This window comes from Schistocerca serialis, chromosome 7 (genome assembly GCF_023864345.2).
Source record: "Schistocerca serialis cubense isolate TAMUIC-IGC-003099 chromosome 7, iqSchSeri2.2, whole genome shotgun sequence".
In the NCBI taxonomy this organism is placed as follows: Eukaryota; Metazoa; Arthropoda; class Insecta; order Orthoptera; family Acrididae; genus Schistocerca; species Schistocerca serialis.
Window position 1 is genome coordinate 530,912,688 of NC_064644.1, and position 18,571 is coordinate 530,931,258.

General features: G+C 44.1%; 1 protein-coding gene across 1 annotated transcript in view; it reads left to right on the plus strand.

The window, feature by feature from the left end:
- LOC126413213 (fatty acyl-CoA hydrolase precursor, medium chain-like) overlaps positions 1-18,571 on the plus strand; it is a 174,114-nt gene that overhangs the window by 56,438 nt on the left and 99,105 nt on the right. Inside the window, exons 3-4 of the mRNA XM_050083110.1 lie at positions 4,296-4,572; positions 12,465-12,650. Of these exons, the coding sequence (XP_049939067.1) occupies positions 4,296-4,572; positions 12,465-12,650 (463 nt within the window). The remainder of the gene's footprint in view (positions 1-4,295; positions 4,573-12,464; positions 12,651-18,571) is intronic.

The window sequence follows — 18,571 nt, forward strand, 5'->3', positions numbered from 1 at the left end:
TAGTAAAATGCTGCATGAACAAAGAGAGCCTCATCACAGATTCAAGAGAAGTCAGAACCTATCTGACAAACAAAAGCTGAACGAAGTGAAAACGAGCACATGGAGAGCAATGAGACTTTGAAAGTAAAATTTTGTCAGTCAATTGCTTAGAAACCCCAAGAGGTTAGTGTCTTGCGTAAAATCAGTAAGTGATTCGAAATCCTCAAATCATTCACTCAGTGACCAGACTGGCACCGAAACTAAAGCTAACAGAGAAAGGCCGAAATACTGAATTCGGTCCTCAGAAATTATTTCACAGCGGAAGATGGTAGTATGATACATAATTTTAATCATCGTACGAACGCCGAAATGGCAGATATTGAAAGAAGCGATAGCTGTATAGAAAAGCGACTAGAATGCATTAATAGTGGTAAGGCCAGATGTGACACCTACAGGATGCTAGAAAGTTTATGCTTAAGAATTTGCTCCCCTTCTAGCAGAGGTTTATCGTAGATCGCTGGAGCAACGAAGGGTACCTAGCGACTGGGAGAAAGCGCAGGTCATTCCCGTTGTCAAACAAGGCTGTAGGACAAATGCACGTAATTATAAGCTTATACTGTTGAAGTCAATGTGTTGTAGAATTATGGAGCATATTTTATGCTTAAGATTTATGAAATTTTTGGAGAACGGAAATCCGCATAAAAATCAGCACATATTCCGAAAACAGAGATGTTTCGAAACCCAGCAAAAAAATGTTCAAATGTGTGTGAAATCTTATGGGACTTAACTGCTAAGGTCATCAATCCCTAAGCTTACACACTACTTAACCTAAATTATCCTAAGGACAAACACACACACCCATGCCCGAGGGAGGACTCAAATCTCGGCCGGGACTATCCGCACAGTCCAAGACTACAGCGCCTTAGACCGCTCGGCTAATCCCGCGCGGCGAAACCCAGCACGTTCTATTCCTCCACGAGATGTGCAGCGCCGCAGACAAAGGCGCTCAGGTTGTTGCCGTGTTCCTTGACTTTAGGGAGGCATTTGACACCGTTCTGCACAGCTGTTTAGCGACAAAAATCCGAGCTTATCGAGTATCAGACCAGATTTGGTACTCGACTCAAGATTTCCTTACGGATAGAACTCAACACGTCGCACTTAATGCAACAAAGTCGACAGATGTAAAGGCATTTTCCGGGGTACCACAAGGAAATGCGATAGGAACCTTACTGTTTACGACGTATATAAATGAACTAGCAGAAAGCGTCGGAAGTTCTTTAAGACTACTCGCAGATGATAGTGCGTCTATCAAAAAGTAGCAACGCCAGAAGACAGTTTCGATTTGCAGAATAACCTGCAGAGGATTGATGAATGGTACAGGCTGCGGCAGTAGACACAGAACGTTCATAAATGTGACATATTGCGCATACATAGGAAAAGAAATCCACTACTGCAAACTACATTATTGATGGCAAATTGCTGGAAACAGTCTAGGAGTAATTACCCAGTAAATATGTCGACTGGTTGTATCTAACAGTCGGCAGATGATAGTTGAAGGTATCGCTTTAGCAAGCAGAAATCTACTAATACCAGTATTGCTGGCCCCTGTTTTTATCACAACCGAGGTGGAATCTTCCTATACGTCGGTCAGGGGCATGAAGAGGGTGTAAATCACCGAAACTGGAAGCCAAATAAAATAAGTTTGGAAACTGGACGGCTGAAAGGTGTTTAAGTGGAGGTTTACTGTCTTTTGGTTAAAAAAATCGATTTTTCTTAAATTGCATTTTTGGATCCATAAGAGTATTTGGAATCCACCCCTGAAACGGTTTTTCCGAATACGAACGAAAATGTTTGTTGTGCGCGGTTGAACAAACAAATGCACCTGCCTGAAATTGGCCTTTTTCGCGTACCAGTTTTTTTCTTTCGGAGGACGAGTTATTGTTCCGGTGCTTGGGAGGAAACACACAAAATTCAAATGAAAGTTGGAACGCATGTGTTTGGAAGTTAGCCCCCAAGCATTTGCATTCTGCTGCGAAGACTGTGGAAATTGCGACTTTCAACGAAGGATATTCAGCAATTCTGAAGACCATGACAACGATGGTCGTCGCCCTGGGACTCTATTCGACGCAGTTCGCCAAGCATTCGGACGCCCACCGGATTCAAGCTGCTGAAAACTGCTTGTCACCGGCCGTACGAGCGGCTCTGGAGCAGCGCAGGATGGTCCAGATCGAGCAGAACGCCCTCTATGAAGAAGAAGAAGGACTAGTTTATGGAACCGGAATAACAGACGGAACGTAAGTTGCATAATATTGCATTTATATGTAGTCAAAACTTCAAACGCGTTTTTCTCTAAATGACTTTTTTTTATCGCGCGGTATGGTAACTTCAAATCTACTGAACCGATTGGCATGATTCTTTGTTTCCGACGAAGCTAACTAAATTGTCTAGGGGTTGTACCACTTTTATTCCGATCCATCAACTATAAATATTTTTACTTGGCCGACGAAGTCGAAAAATCGACGAAAAAAACCCTATTTTTTCAAATGGCTGCCATTTTGTTTCCTATGGTCCAAATAACGTAAGCGAGGTACAGCTCCTAAAGAATCTTATATACAGGGTGGCGCACGAAATGTGTTACCATTTTGTTTTTGAATATAAACTTTATTGTCAATACAATCTGAAAGGAACATATAGTACAATAAAGAGCCGTCCATGGAGATTTGTTCTAACTCAGCACATGCTCAATATGTCCACCATTTCGTTTCCTAACTTCCTTCAAACGAACACTGAAGTTAGTGATTACCCTACGGCATGTGTCTTCCGTAATTTCACTGCAATCTTGAAGAATAAATCTTCTGAGCTCCATTAAATCACGTGGACGTTTCGGGGAAATTTTTTCCTTTAGGTACCCCCAAAGAAAAAAGTCTCATGGATTGAGGTCTGGACTATTGGGGGGGCCAATTTTGTCCGTCATTGAAGCGACCTGGAAACCTGAGTGAAATGATCCGCATGTCGAAATGCTCGTGTAAAAACTCCGACAAGTGTTTGCAGTATGTGGCCTTGCTCCATCTTGCATGACCCACTGCGTATAGAAGGGCAAGGCAGTAGCAAGAAGCTGTGGACTGAAGCTATTGCGAAGCATGCTCAAATAACGTTCGCTGTTCACAGTTTCTTCAAAGAAAAAGGGTCCAATAAGTCCGTGACTGGAAATTGCTGCCCATGCTGTAATCCTCGGAGCATAATGTTGTCGTTCATGAAGAACTTGTGGGTTTTCAGTGGCCCAAAAGCGTACATTTTGTTTGTTAACCACACCGTCTAAATGAAAATGTGCCTCGTCTGAAAACCAAACGTTGTTGAGAGTTTACTCCCTATCCTCCGCCCATTGAGCAACCAGTAGTCACTGCTGCTTGTGATCTTCAGTGTGCTTCTGTGCACAGGTCATCTTGTATGGATACATATGGAGGTCACTTTTAAGAATGCGTTGTACGGAGAGTCTGGATATTCCCAGTTGCACTGCTGCCTTTCTACACGATTTCCCGGGACTTCTCTGTACAGCAACTCGTACCGCTTCAATATTATCCGGTGAACAAACAGGCTTAGGCAGAGGTCGCTTCGCTTCCAATACTGTTCCTTCCTGTACAAATTTACCGTACAACCTGTGGATGGTCTTCTTGCAAGACACCCATCGTGTGTTAAACTGTTGTCGAAAACAACAATGCTTTTCGTTTCATGAAAAAGTAACACAATTGCCGATCGTTGTTGTGTCGTCAGTCTTCCACTGTCAACCATTGCTGCTTACTAGTTTCCTAGCGGCAGTAACGTGAATTACACATTTCGTAACTCATTTGTTTTTCCAAACTCTGCTGGTACTGCTGTAGAGATCCCAGCGGGATATCTAATGTGCGTCGTAAATTGTGAAAGAAACAATTGGTAACACATTTCGTGCGCCGCCCTGTACTTCGCCAACGTCGACTCAATTTTGATTTCAGACGAGCCGGCTGACCTGTGACATACCGCGCGTGGAGGTCTACAACGAAATTTTGTTTCGTTCCGACGGGACTTCCGCCTTTGTTCTTCGACATTTCCGGTCTAAATAATTCCAGTTTGTAGAGGAAATAACAATAAACATTTTGACCAAATTTTACATTGATATCTATAACACATCCCGAGAAAAAAAATTCTCAAAGAACATGCTTTTTTCGGGCTAAAGATAGTAATCCTCCCCTTAATTCGACGTCCTCACAATAGAGTGTCCTGCTTGCGCCCTGTTTCTCGATCAGCCTGATGTACTGCAGTGCGCGGTTTCTCTCCGGCAGGCGCCAGAGCCAGCCGCAAGTTGGGAGGGGGTGCGTGACGCCTTGGAGCAGAGCGAAATGTGCATGCAGCCGGTGAGCGGCGTCTACCACGTGGGCTCCGAGGACTGCCTCTACCTGAACGTGCACGTGCCGATGAACGCGTCGGGGCCGCTGCCCGTGCTCGCCTGGATCCCCGGCGGCGGCTTCACCAACGGAGCCTCGTCCTTCAACGGCCCAGACTTCTTCATCGAGGAGGGCGTCATCGTGGTGTCGCTGCAGCAGCGGGTCGGCGCCTTGGGTGAGCACTGTAGAGATGGGCAAACTCGTTCATCCTTGCGAACTAGTTCACCGCTGATCGTTCTTTTTTGGGAACCATTCATTTTTACTCGTTCACCGTTCATTTGTGCTTGGTATATGGTTCTTATGAAAAACTGAAAACTAGTAGTGTGGGTGACTGAAGGCTGGAGGGCACCAAGAGGGGGCACTTGCTCCCCCCTGCAGTATAGAGTTTTTAGTCATTACGGAATTCTTACACACTTTTAGAAGTAATTTTTGTGATTCTGCAGAACCTCTGTTTAGCCAACTGTAGCCCTGTGTGGCTGACCGCAGGGAAATAATATAGGGTGGCGCACGGAAAACCGGCCCCGAGTACAGACTGCTTGCCAATTACGGACGATGTGTTGCCCGTTACGAACAGATACAACAAACAAACATGCAATAATTAGGCAGTGAAGTAATTACAAGCTAATGCAAGCAACAATTTCGAAACAATCGATGACAATGTGTAGAGAGCTGGAGAATAGAACATGAAAATCTCACGCGACGCGCATAGGCTCTTGTAAACCTGTTGGTGGTCGTTTCCCAACTTAATAGACCACAAGTGTCTTGTATAAATTTCTTCGTTTCGACTTCCACTATATAGCTATGCTACGTTGTAAACAATAATCGCTTACACCCTATATATACTTCACGTTGTCTCTGAGTTCGTAGGCGAAGTAGAGACTTTATGGAAGCATGTGACTCTGAGCACTATGGGACTTAACTGCTGAGGTCATCAGTCCCCTAGAACTTAGAACTACTTAAACCTAACTAACCTAACGACATGACACACATCTATGCCCGAGGCAGGATTCGAACCCGCGACGGTAGCGGTCGCGCAGTTCCAGACTCAAGCGACTAGAACCGCTCATCCACACCTGCCGGCTAAACATTTAAATTTTCTCTTATAATAACAATTTTCTCGTCTAATATTAGGATAACTACAGTGATGGGCATTAAAATGGAGACAACGGGAACGATTACAAACGGCGAAATTTTACACTACTAGCCATTGAAATTGATACACCACGAAGATGACGTGCTACAGACGCCAAATTTAACCGACAGGAAGAAGATGCTGTGATATGCAAATGATTAGCTTTTCAGAGCATTCACACAAGGTTCGCGCCGGTGGCGACACCTACGACGTGCTGACATGAGGAAAGTTTCCAACCGATTTCTCATACACAAACAACAGTTGACCGGCGTTGCCTGGTGAAACGTTGTTGTGATGCCTCGTGTAAGGAGGAGAAATGCGTACCATCACGTTTCGCACTTTGATAAAGGTCGGATTGTACCCTAGCGCGATTGCGGATTATCGTATCGCGACATTGCTGCTCGCGTTGGTCGAGATCCAATGACTGTTAGCAGAATATGGAATCGGTGGGTTGCAGGGGTTACGACCCCTGTGGAGGTGGGTGGGTATTATGTGGCTGTGTGCGCCTCCATCTTGGCGGGTGACCTTGAACGAGAAAATGGCTTGTCAGTAATTACAATTACAGTAATTACGGAAAGCAGTTGTGCATCCCAACGGCCTCGTAAAACTAGCAGTCGAGATGACAGCCATCTTATCCGCATGGCTGTAACGGATCGTGCAGCCACGTCTCGAACCCTGAGTCAACAGATTGAGACGTTTGCAAGACAACAACCATCCACATGAACAGTTCGACGACGTTTGCAGCAACAGGGACTGTCAGCTCGGAGACCATGTCTGCGGTTACCCTTGACGCTGCATCACAAACAGGAGCGTCTGCGATGGTGTACTCAACGACGAACCTGGGTAAACGAATGGCAAAACGTCATTTTTTCGGCTCAATCCAGGTTCTGTTTACAGCATCATGACGGTCGCATCCGTGTTTGGCGACATCGCAGTGAACGCACATTGAAAGCGTGTATTCGTTATCGCCATACTGGGGTATCACGCGGCGTGATGGTATGGGGTGCCATTGGTTATACGTCTCGGTCACCTCTTGTTCGCACTGACGGCACTTTGAACAGTGGACGTTACATTTCAAATGTGTTACGACCCGTAGCTCTACCCTTCATTCGATCCCTGTGAAACCCTACATTTCAGCAGGATAATGCACAACCGCATGTTGCAGGTCCTGTACGGGCCTTTCTGGATACAGAAAATGTTCGACTGCTGCCCTGGCCAGCACATTCTCCTGATCTCTCACCAGCTGAAAACGTCTGGTCAATGGTGGCCGAGCAACTGGCTCGTCACAATACGCCAGTCACTACTCTTGATGAACTGTGATATCGTGCTGAAGCTGCATGGGCAGCTGTACCTGCACACGCCATCCAAGCTCTGTTTGACTCAATGCCCAGGCGTATCAAGGCCGTTATTACGGCCTGAGGTGGTTGTTCTGGGTACTGATTTCTCAGGATCTGTGCACCCAAATTGCGTGAAAATGTAATCACATGTCAGTTGTAGTATAATATATTTGTCCAATGAATACCCGTTCATCATCTGCATTTCTTCTTGGTGTAGCAATTTTAATGGCCAATAGTGTACTTATACTGCGTATATATTGAAGTGCCAGCCACGACAAAAGTATTCCATCCAGTGTGAAAGATATATGAGCCTGGAAAAATACCCTCGAACTTCAAGAACAGTTCGATAATCCTAGCTCCAAGGAAGACAGTAGAAGACAGTTAATAACTCATGGTTGCAAAATATTGACACAAAATATTTACGGACGATTGGAAAAAAATACTGCTAGTACCAACCTCGGGGAATATCTGTTTGGGTTTTGGAGAAATACTGTCACACGAAAGGCGATACTGACCCCACGACCTATTTCAGATGGTAGGTTAAAGAGAGGCAGACCTACGTTAATAGCATTTTCAGACTTAGAGAAAGCTTCTGACTGTCCCGAGTGGAAAACATTCTTGGACATTTGGTAGGTGGAAGGGAGAATGCAGGGAACGAAAGTGTATTTGCAGCTAGTACTTAAGCCAGACTGCAGTTACAGAAGGGTGAAGGACATGAAAGGGAAACAATGGTCGAGAAGAGGGTAAAACGGGTTGGTAGCACGTCTCCGATATTATTCAATATGGACATTGGGTAAGCAACAAAGGAAACGAAGACGAAATTTAGAAAGGGGCCTGCTCACATATTACACAGATTGTTTCGACTGCGCTGGGGAAGTTTCGCTGGTTGGCCCTTACGCATCCTCAGCACAGTTCCGATCTCGTCCCATGTGAGTTCCATATTTTTGGAACCATAAAGGAAGACATTCGTGGCCGTCGGTCTGCTTCAGACAAACAGGTGCACGCCTGTGTAAAATCATGGTTCCGTAGGCAACCGCAAATATTTTTCCATGAAGACTCTGACCGCCTTGTCTCAGAGTGGAATGAATACGAATATGAGAATTAATCGAAACCCTCAGCTGCCAACAGGTGTTATTGATATACCTCAATGGGGCAGCTCAAAATGTGTGCCCCAACCGTGACTCGAACCCGGGATCTCTTGCTTACAGGACACGCTCTATCCATCTGACCCACGGAGGGCAAAGAGAGTGGCGCGACTGCAGGGACTTATCCCTAGCACGCTTCCCGTAAGACCCACATTCCCAGCCGTCCACTTGAGGTATATCAACAACACCTGTTGTCAGCTGAGGGCTTCGATTAATTATCATTTCTTTCTAGAGAAGCTGCATGGTCGTCATTGTTATCTGTTCTTTCCGAACAGTTACTATCTTCATATAGTTAAAGGGTACCCTTTAACTATCCTTTAGGGACATTACGAATGTAGGTTGTAGAAAGTTGGGAATGTGGGTCTCACGGTAAGCGTGCTAGGGATAAGTCCGTGCTGTCGCCGTGGCTCAGATGGATGGAGCGTCTGCCATGTAAGCAGGAGATCCCGTGTTCTAGTCACGGTCGGGGCACACATTTTCCGCTGTCCCCATTGAGGTATATCAACAACACCTGTTGGCATCTGAGGGCTTCGATTAATTATCATTTCTTTCGAGAGAAGCTGCATGGTCCTCATTGGTATATGTTCTTTCGAAAGTTACTATCTTCACGAATACGAATGTATTAGCAGCCACGACGATTACTTTTCAAACACTAAACTGTTTACTTACTTTTTAGTGTTCCGTTCTCAGTCGCTAAAAACAATCGTTATAATATCGCCGGCCGGAGTGGCCGTGCGGTTCTAGGCGCTTCTGTCTGGAACCGCGCGACCGCTACGGTCGCAGGTTCGAATCCTGCCTCGGGCATGGATGTGTGCTATGTCCTTAGGTTAGTTAGGTTTAAGTAGTTCTAAGTTCTAGGGGAGTGTTGACCTCAGATGTTAAGTCCCATACAGCCATTTGAACCATTTGATACATGTCGTCAACGTTCCAATCGACCACGTCTGACCACCACAAAGGAGGATCGCCACGTTGCACACTGAGCACATCTTAAAGTTTCAAATCCGTGCCGGCTATCCGAGTTGTAATGCTCTGTGTCTTACCGCAATGTTTGTTAGAGAATTGCTGCAATCGGAATAAGGAATTATTGTCCCATGCATAGGTTGCCATTAAAACCACAACACAGTCGGCTGCTTTTGGAGTGATGCCTTCGTCAGGAAGCATGAACCGCTGATGAATCACGTAGCATTGTACAGGGTTATTACAAATGATTGAAGCGATTTCACAGCTCTACAATAACTTTATTATTTGAGATATTTTCACAATGCTTTGTACACACATACAAAAACTCAAAAAGTTTTTTAGGCATTCACAAATGTTCGATATGTGCTCCTTTAGTGATTCGGCAGACATCAAGCCGATAATCAAGTTCCTCCCACACTCGGCGCAGCATGTCCCGATCAATGAGTTCGAAAGCATCGTTGATGCGAGCTCGCAGTTCTGGCACGTTTCTTGGTAGAGGAGGTTTAAACACTGAATCTTTCACATAATCCCACAGAAAGAAATCGCATGGGGTGAAGTCGGGAGAGCGTGGAGGTCATGACATGAATTGCTGATCATGATCTCCACCACGACCGATCCATCGGTTTTCCAATCTCCTGTTTAAGAAATGCCGAACATGATGATGGAAGTGCGGTGGAGCACCATCCTGTTGAAAGATGAAATCGGCGCTGTCGGTCTCCAGTTGTGGCATGAGCCAATTTTCCAGCATGTCCAGATACACGTGTCCTGTAACGTTTTTTTCGCAGAAGAAAAAGGGGCTGTAAACTTTAAACCGTGAGATTGCACAAAACACGTTAACTTTTGGTGAATTGCGAATTTGCTGCACGAATGCGTGAGGATTCTCTACCGCCCAGATTCGCACATTGTATCTGTTCACTTCACCATTAAGAAAACATGTTGCTTCATCACTGAAAACAAAGTTTCGCACTGAACACATCCTCTTCCATGAGCTGTTGCAACCGCGCCGAAAATTCAAAGCGTTTGACTTTGTCATCGGGTGTCAGGGCTTGTAGCAATTGTAAACGGTAAGGCTTCTGCTTTAGCCTTTTCCATAAGATTTTCCAAACCGTCGGCTGTGGTACGTTTAGCTCCCTGCTTGCTTTATTCGTCGATTTCCGCAGGCTACGCGTGAAACTTGCCCGCACGCGTTCAACCGTTTCTTCGCTCACTGCAGGCCGACCCGTTGATTTCCTCTTACAGAAGCATCCAGAAGCTTTAAACTGCGCATACCATCGCCGAATGGAGTTAGCAGTTGGTGGATTTTTGTTGAACTTCGTCCTGAAGTGTCGTTGCACTGTTATGACTGACTGATGTGAGTGCATTTCAAGCACGACATACGCTTTCTCGGCTCCTGTCGCCATTTTGTCTCACTGCGCTCTCGAGCCCTCCGGCGAAAGAAACCTGAAGTGCGGCTTCAGCCGAACAAAAGTTTATGAGTTTTTCTATGTACCTGTAGGGTGTCGTGACCATATGTCAATGAATGGAGCTACAGTGAATTTATGAAATCGCTTCAATCATTTGTAATAGCCCTGTATTTAGCAGTGAACTGTAGTTCTGCATTATGCCAGATGACCATTGTCGGCGAGTGTGGCGGCTACCAGTTGAAAGGTCCCATTCTTCCAATGTTTTGTAGACACGTTGTTGTGGCTGTGGTAAGAGTCGAAGGGCATGAAAGGGAGGCAGTGATTGAAAAGGGAGTGAGACAGGGTTGTAGCCTATCCCCGATGTTGTTCAATATGTACATTGAACAAGCAGTAGAAGAAACCAAAGAAATATTTGGAGAAGGTATTAAAGTTCCGCGAGAAGAAACAAAAGTTTTGAGCTTTTCTGATGACAATGTCATTCTGTCAGAGACAGCAAAGGACTTGGAAGAGCAGTTGAACGGAATGGACGGTACCTTGAAAGAAGGATATAAGATGAATATTAAAAGAAGCAAAACAAGTATAACGGAATGTAGTCGAATTAAATCATGTGATGCTAAAGGAATCAGATTGGAAAACGAGACACTTAGGTGGTAAACGAGTTTTACTATTTGGGCAGTAAAATAACTGATGATGGCCGAAGTAGAGAGGATATAAAAGCAGACTGGCAATGGCAAGAAAATCATTTCTGAAGAAGAGATGTTTATTAACTTCGATTATATATTAACTGTTAGGAAGTCGTTTCTGAAGGTATTCGTATGCCGAGTAGCACTATATGGAAGTGGACGATAAATGGGTTAGATAAAAAGAAAATAGAAGCTTTCAAAATGTGACGCTAGAGAATAATGCTGAAGATTAGATGGGTTGATCATGTAACTAATAAGGAATCCTGAACAGAACTGGTGAGATAAAAAAATCTATGGCACAACTTGATCAAAAGAAGGAATCGGTTGACAGGAAACATCGTGAGACATCAAGGGATAACCAATTTAGCATTGCAAGGAGGGGGGGGGGGGTAAAATTCGTAGAGGAAGACCAAGGTATGAATAAAGAAAGGAGATTCAGACGTCTCTAGATTGCAGTAGTTATTCGGAAATGAAGAGGCTTTCACACGATAGAGTAGCATGGAGAGCTGCATCAAACCAGGATTCGGACTGAAGACCACAACAACGTTGTTCTTTCTCATGGCAATATGGTATTCGGTGCCTGCGAGTATGACTTCATCACGGCTAGTAGTGACTGAGGGGCTCTGAGGGCACAACAGTTATGCTATGTACCTCCTGCCTCCTCAAGTGTTATCTCTCGTGCGACAGTATCGTAGTGCCATTTTTCAACAAGAAAATGCTCGTCCACACATGGCACGTGTCTCTATGAACTGTCTCCGTGATGCTTAGGCACTGTCGTGGCTAGCAAGGTATGCATATGTGTGAGACCAGCTGCGATGTTAACTCTGTCCCAGTATCTGTATGCATGATATCAAGGACCAGCTACAACAGTTGTGGGCCATCTGGTTCAGGATCGAGTACAACGTCTCCCTTTATATCCAATTAGTGCACCCATCCAGGCGAGAAGGTGTGCAACATCATACTGATAAACAAGGTCACTGCCAAATTCTTTGTAAATCTGGGTATTTTTTTCTAAGTACTTAGATAACATCACGTAACCTCTGAACACGTTAAGGTTCATTTACAGGTAGTTTCCTCTGCTTCTGGCTACTTCACCTTTTTTGTCAGGCAGAGTAGATGGTGAGTTGGATCTAGTTATACTCGTACTAAATCCGCGCCGGCCGAAGTGGTCGAGTGGCTCTAGGCGCTTCTGTCTGGAACTGCGCGACCACGACGGTCGCAGGTTCGAATCCTGCCTCGGGCATGGATGTGTGGGCATGGATGTGTGTGATGTCCTTAGGTTAGTTAGGTTTAAGTAGTTCTAAGTTCTAGGGGACTGATGACCGCAGAAGTTCAGTCCCATAGTGCTCAGAGCCATTTGAACCATTTTTTAACTTAATCCGCAATTTTTGCTTCCGTTTTCTGCAGGTCTTTTGAGCACCGGCGACGATGTGGTCCCCGGGAACGCAGGCATGAAGGACATCGTGATGGCGCTGCGGTGGGTGCAGCAGAACATCGCTGCCTTTGGTGGAGATCCCGACCAGGTGACCATCGGCGGCGAAAGCGCGGGAGCCTGCTCCACGTCCCACCTGATCATCTCTCCGCTCGCCGACGGTCTGTTCCTCTCTTAGTACAGCCTTTATTCAGCAGCACTGTGTTTGTCCACTAAGGCAGATTTAACAAACGACGGAGTCAATTATGCGGACCAAATAACTGTATTCTCACTAAAATATTCCGGGCTATTTTGTCGTCATTGGACGAACTCTTGCTGAAATCCAACGTTTCGTCCTCATCTGCAGAGGGTGGTTGTTGCTTTTTCGAAGGTGCGATATACACCATGGTTCATCAGAGGATAAAGCAAAATTTCGTTCCTGTGTTTTCCCGTAGAGAGGCATGACATCTCATGTTTGGAAAACTTCAGCGGAAATGGCTGTTCAAATGGCTCTGAGCACTATGGGACTTAACATCTATGGTCATCAGTCCCCTAGAACTTAGAACTACTTAAACCTAACTAACCTAAGGACATCACACAACACCCAGTCATCACGAGGCAGAGAAAATCCCTGACCCCGCCGGGAATCGAACCCGGGAACCCGGGCGTGGGAAGCGAGAACGAAATGGCTGTTGTCGGTTCCTACACAGTCCAATGACTTCAATGCGACCACCTCCTATGTTCAAGGTCAACGTGTAATAACTACTCACAGACGACAGGTGCAAGCACTAGCAGTGTAGGGTACATAAAGTGTGTCAGGGAACACGAAAACAGTACACCCGTTGTCATGATACCGGAATGAAGCGATTCATCGACGTCCAGAAGTGCATGATCATTGGCTTTCGGACCAAGCTTGGAAGCGTTTCCGGAACCGCTATGTTGTTAACTGTTCACGTTCCGCTGTAGTTAAAGCATACTGTATTTGCCAAAATGCCGCTATCCTAAACCGAACCTCGAATTTCGTTGAAGCCTGAATATCACTACGACTTTTTTGTAACCATCTTAACATTTGACACGTCAACAGATGAAAACGTTGAGTTCCAACAAGAAATTCATTCTATTACTGCAAAACAACCCGGAATATTAGGATAAGTGTGACGTTCCCGGTCATGAAAATTTACATTTTAGAATCGCTGTAGTGTTATTTAATAGTAGCAGAGTTTTCAGCAAAGCCCTGTATTTGTTTACCTCATTTCTGTTGTACAGAGAGAGGAATCCAATCTATGACAGCGTAAAAGCACTGTAACCTCATATAGGCCTACATCTTGTCTAGACTGTAAGCGTACTGTATTACATAATAACGTAAAATCTTCTACTTCATACACGCTAATAGTAACTTAATACAAAACTACATTAAAAGCCCTGCTCTTCTCCCGCCAGATCCAACCTTCATACATAAATCGAAGTGTGTGTTCTTGTGTGTTTTGAAAGAACAATGACTGACTTCGCAGAAACTGTCTTGTACGTTTAGTTCTTTCTGTTGGGATCTTGTAACCTGAAAACAGAAAAATACTTATTCACAGTTAGTGTAATTTCCCAACAGAAAAAAATCTCGTTTAAGTTCCCAATAGAAAAATTTCTTTCCAATAATAAAATTTCAAGTTTTAATGTGTCCTAAAATTAAAGACTGACTGCATATCGAGATTAATAAGTTTTGGCGTCAGCAGCGCTCCGTCATGGCCCTGTGAAATCATCCTGAATAAACTGAATAGTTCTTACCTCACAATGATGATGCTCCTATAAGAAATTTTTGGCACAGCTCAGTGCAATGCTGGCCACTAGATTTTTATAATGTAGGAAAACAACTGATTTTCTTTTGCTTAATCAACATGAGTATGCACAGGAAAAATTCGTAAAATCTTTAAACTCAGATAAATTACTGGCAAAAGTTTTCTTCAGAACAAAAGTTATTATTGAAACATTTCTGCAAGGAATTACATGGGACTTTAACATTACAATTGTGATTAAATCAGTTGTGGCAATTAACATATGCGCGCGGCAGCAAAGTGCAGTAATACATATTTTTTTCTTTTACCTTACAACACATCACTCAAGCACCGCCATCGTTCTGCACGACCGGCCCAACACAAGTCTACCGCTGGACTGCCCTGTCCGAACTCCAGAAGTGCTCTGTGCGAGCTACGAAACACGACTGTTCTCTGCGAGCTACTAAACTCGAATTACTGCCAACACTGCTCTGACCTGCGATTCTATTGTAGCATAGACATTCTATATCGCAGGGAGCGCGTGAGCAATCCATCGAAATTACATCTGCTCAAGTGCGCTAGCGAATAGTAATGAACCCCTTACAATCTATATGTTTTATTCCTTCTGCTAGAACGAGATTGTACTTAAATGTCGTAGGGAAAGTCGCCAACTGACGTAGCAACACCAGAAACTGAGGATTTCACACTTTCAGTGAGAGTCAAGTCAACTTACGAAGATGGGTTATCGTATGTAGGGTGTCAAAAGAGAACAGCATACAGGTATTTGCTTAATTTCCTGTGGTGTCAAGCAACAGAATTAAAATAGTTTATCAGCGGTGAAGACAAAAAAAATCAACAGGACAACCAGAATAGAAACAATGACCGGGAAAGGATCCAAATGGATTACAGTTAAGTAGCAGACGGAAATCGCAGTAAGCCATCAGTGAACGAAAGCAGCCAACAATTTGTGGAAACTGAGTAATTTGCACGCAGGCATAGGTTGCTACAAACTTCCGGCAATCCACAAAGGACTTGTCATTCCCTGCCAGGACGAGCTGATGCCGTTCTGCGTTACAAACATGGATCAACACGTTACAAAGCAGGCAGTCCTAATGTTACGGCTCATCAACGTCTGTCTTATGAACTCAGAGGGGCTGTTTCTGACTATTCGTAAACGTGAGTTGATGAGTATATTGAAGTCCGCATAACTACTTTTATACAGAGGACTACGAAGTAAGAATTACTTAGGTATTTGAGATTCAGTCCGTGGTTGCAGTCTCCGATCCCGTTACGTGCTTAGTCAGTGTATTAAACTACAGATGTTTAACCGTCCCTTCGGTGTTATCAAAGATGAAATTTAAATGCACTAAGCCTCTGATTCGTCTCAAGTGTTCGGATTATAGTATTGGTGTTATGCGATAAATAGTAAAACTACGGACTCTTTCCTCGAGACCAACGGAAGTGCGAGTAAATCGGGAATTGTCTCTTTGTATATTACCTCCTAAATTTTGATCTCCTTTTTCTGTGGATCTAGAAAAGTTCCCCGTCGCAATATTGTTAATAATTTAATCAATGGCGGATGGTCTGAATGAAGTAATCATCATCGTTTCTTGTTTAGCTAATCCATAAATATTATATAAATATGTGATTAAGGAGATATGACACCATAAAAAACGAGATGAGTGAAAAACTAGTGCTTCATGCAAAACTTTTAAATTTATTACTTCTGTGCTACTAACTCCACTCGCAATACATTTCGCTGGTAGCATCGAAATATGACGCTAAATGCTTCTACAAAATTATAGTACAGGAGATATGGTGTCATAAACACTGAGGAGCGCAAAAAACTGCCACATTCGGCATGACGTTTAAGTTAATTACTTCTTTGCTACTAACTCGATTAGCAACACATCAAGCAGACAGTACCAACATATGACGCTGAATCTTCCTACGAAATTATATCATTGTAGATCAGGAGATATGACATCATAAATAACGAGATACGTGAAAAAATGTCGTTTGATACATAAAGTCTTAAGACATTTATTCTTTACTACTAAGACGCTCATGCAGTCGAGTCAACTGAAGGAAATCCTTGACACCGGGCAGCGCTTTTGACAGCTTTTAACTGCGTAGCGCAAACGGCTGTAGGCGAAAACAATAGCCGTCTATTGAGCTATGAAGAGACACAGCACAGGTGCGTTTACAAAATCGCATTGTAGACACGCGAAAGAGCTGCCCCCAGCGAACAAAGACTGTTCGTAATCACCTCACACCAAGTCTACTGCAGAAGTATATGTAAGGTTTCGCTTCTAACAGAAAATTGACAAAATGAATATCGGGGCAATGCCGGGTTTGTCAGCTAGTATTCTAATAACCTCTCCTAAGATTCACTGTTCTCGACATCAGTGCTGTACCCGAATTTGTCATTCAACTGACTTGGTAACGGACAGAAGCGTGGAAAAGATTTGTAACAAAATGAACTGAATTGGGCTGGCGGAATACTGTGTGCAAGTGCAAAATTGTCGTCGTCTTCCCAGAACTGAAAACGTTTAATGAAACGACACTAAAGCCGTATATCGTGCACTTGCGAATTTGTTGGAATCAGAAACAACTGCGAATCAATTACCCCTGTGACAAACTTAAAATTACTTTTAAAGACTGAGGGTTCACTGGCACAGCCAACAACACGTCTCAGACGATACACTCAACGTTTCCAACTCAGTCACTGCAGTGAATCAACGCAAGTACAGTGCTCTGAATAAAATTCATAATCAAACAAGTTCAAACTTACAATGCATACAAATCAACTAGAGTGAGAAGACAGTTGTTTGCTACTTCCCATGAAGAATCTCTACATGAGCCTCATCATCTTTTGTTTAACATTAACTTAATGTACGCACCTCTGGCACCTCAATTCTGGGAGCAAACTGTAAACTACAGAAGAAAAAGACTGAGCAATTGAGTGTGTCTATAGTGGCCACCTTTATTTCACCTCACATTTTACTAAGATTTTTGGTAATTATCGGAGCCCTACACTCATATTCAATAAATCTATGTGCAGTATCTCAGTATATACATCGTTTCCTCCACTCACCTGATGAATGAAAAGCATGAATGAGACTGTACAAGTTAGATTTCAGTATCTAGATCTGTGGGAGTAGAAGTCATAGCAGCCGCGCGGAGTGGCCACGCGGTTTGAGGCGCCATGCCACGGACTGCGCAGCCCCTCCTACTGGAGGTTCGAGTCCTCCCTCGGCATGGATGTGTGTGATGTTCTTAGCATAAGTTAGTTTACGTAGTGTGTAAGCCTAGGGACCGATGACCTCAGCAGTTTCGTCCCTTAGGAATTCACACACATTTGAACATTTGCTAGTGTGGCAGAGTAGCCCAGAATAGCAGAGTAACCAAGCACATACCAGGTACCACAAAGGTTTCTGTTCACCTTGGACGAATCTCTTGTACAGGTTGCCACCACACAATAGGGAGCTATCTGAGCACTTCCGGAGGAACGCGACGCGTCGGTTCCAAAAGAGTTTGCTCGGCAGTGTTCCGGGAGACGCGAGATGGGGAACACCGACCAAGTGTGAGCGTGCCTATTCATAGTTAGTTCATAATCTTATTTTTGTAGATTTCAGCTTAAGTCAAAATTAACGTCTTGCTCTCATCGCTCACTGCTCGTTGAGCGGTATACGAAATTTTTCTGGTTAATTTCGGAATGTTATAACCAGTTTCACTTGGCCACTCATGCAAGCCATTGTTCTGTTCTGCCTCTGTTCAGACATGTGGACTCCTGATATATCTCCTCAGTTCAATCTTGTTTAGTTCATTCGTGACCTCACGAGTATAGTATAATTGAAAAGATTTCTGAAACGTCACTAATTTCGATTTCAGTTCGGAATCTAGTTTCCACATGTCCGTGCTGTTTCAGCACGTGTTAAGCACGGATCTGACAGTCTTACGTTCGCAGATCGTGACTCGCAGTAATGTATCCTGTCCAATTTGATCAGCTATTCTGAATTTTGCCACTCATTTTATGCAGAAAATGGCTCAAATGGCTCTGAGCACTATGGGACTTAACTTCTGAGGGCATCAGTCCCCTAGAACTTAGAACTACTTAAGCTTAACTAACCTAAGGACATCACACACATCCATGCCCGAGGCAGGATTCGAACCTGCGACCGTAGCGGTCGCGCGGTTCCAGACTGTAGCGCCTACAACCGCTCGGCCGCTACGGCCGGCCTTTTATGCAGAATTTTTGTTTATGACGACCACGTGTTCGCAGTTTGTGAGAATTGTTACATGTCACAGTTACTGATTCTCTGGGTAAAATTTCC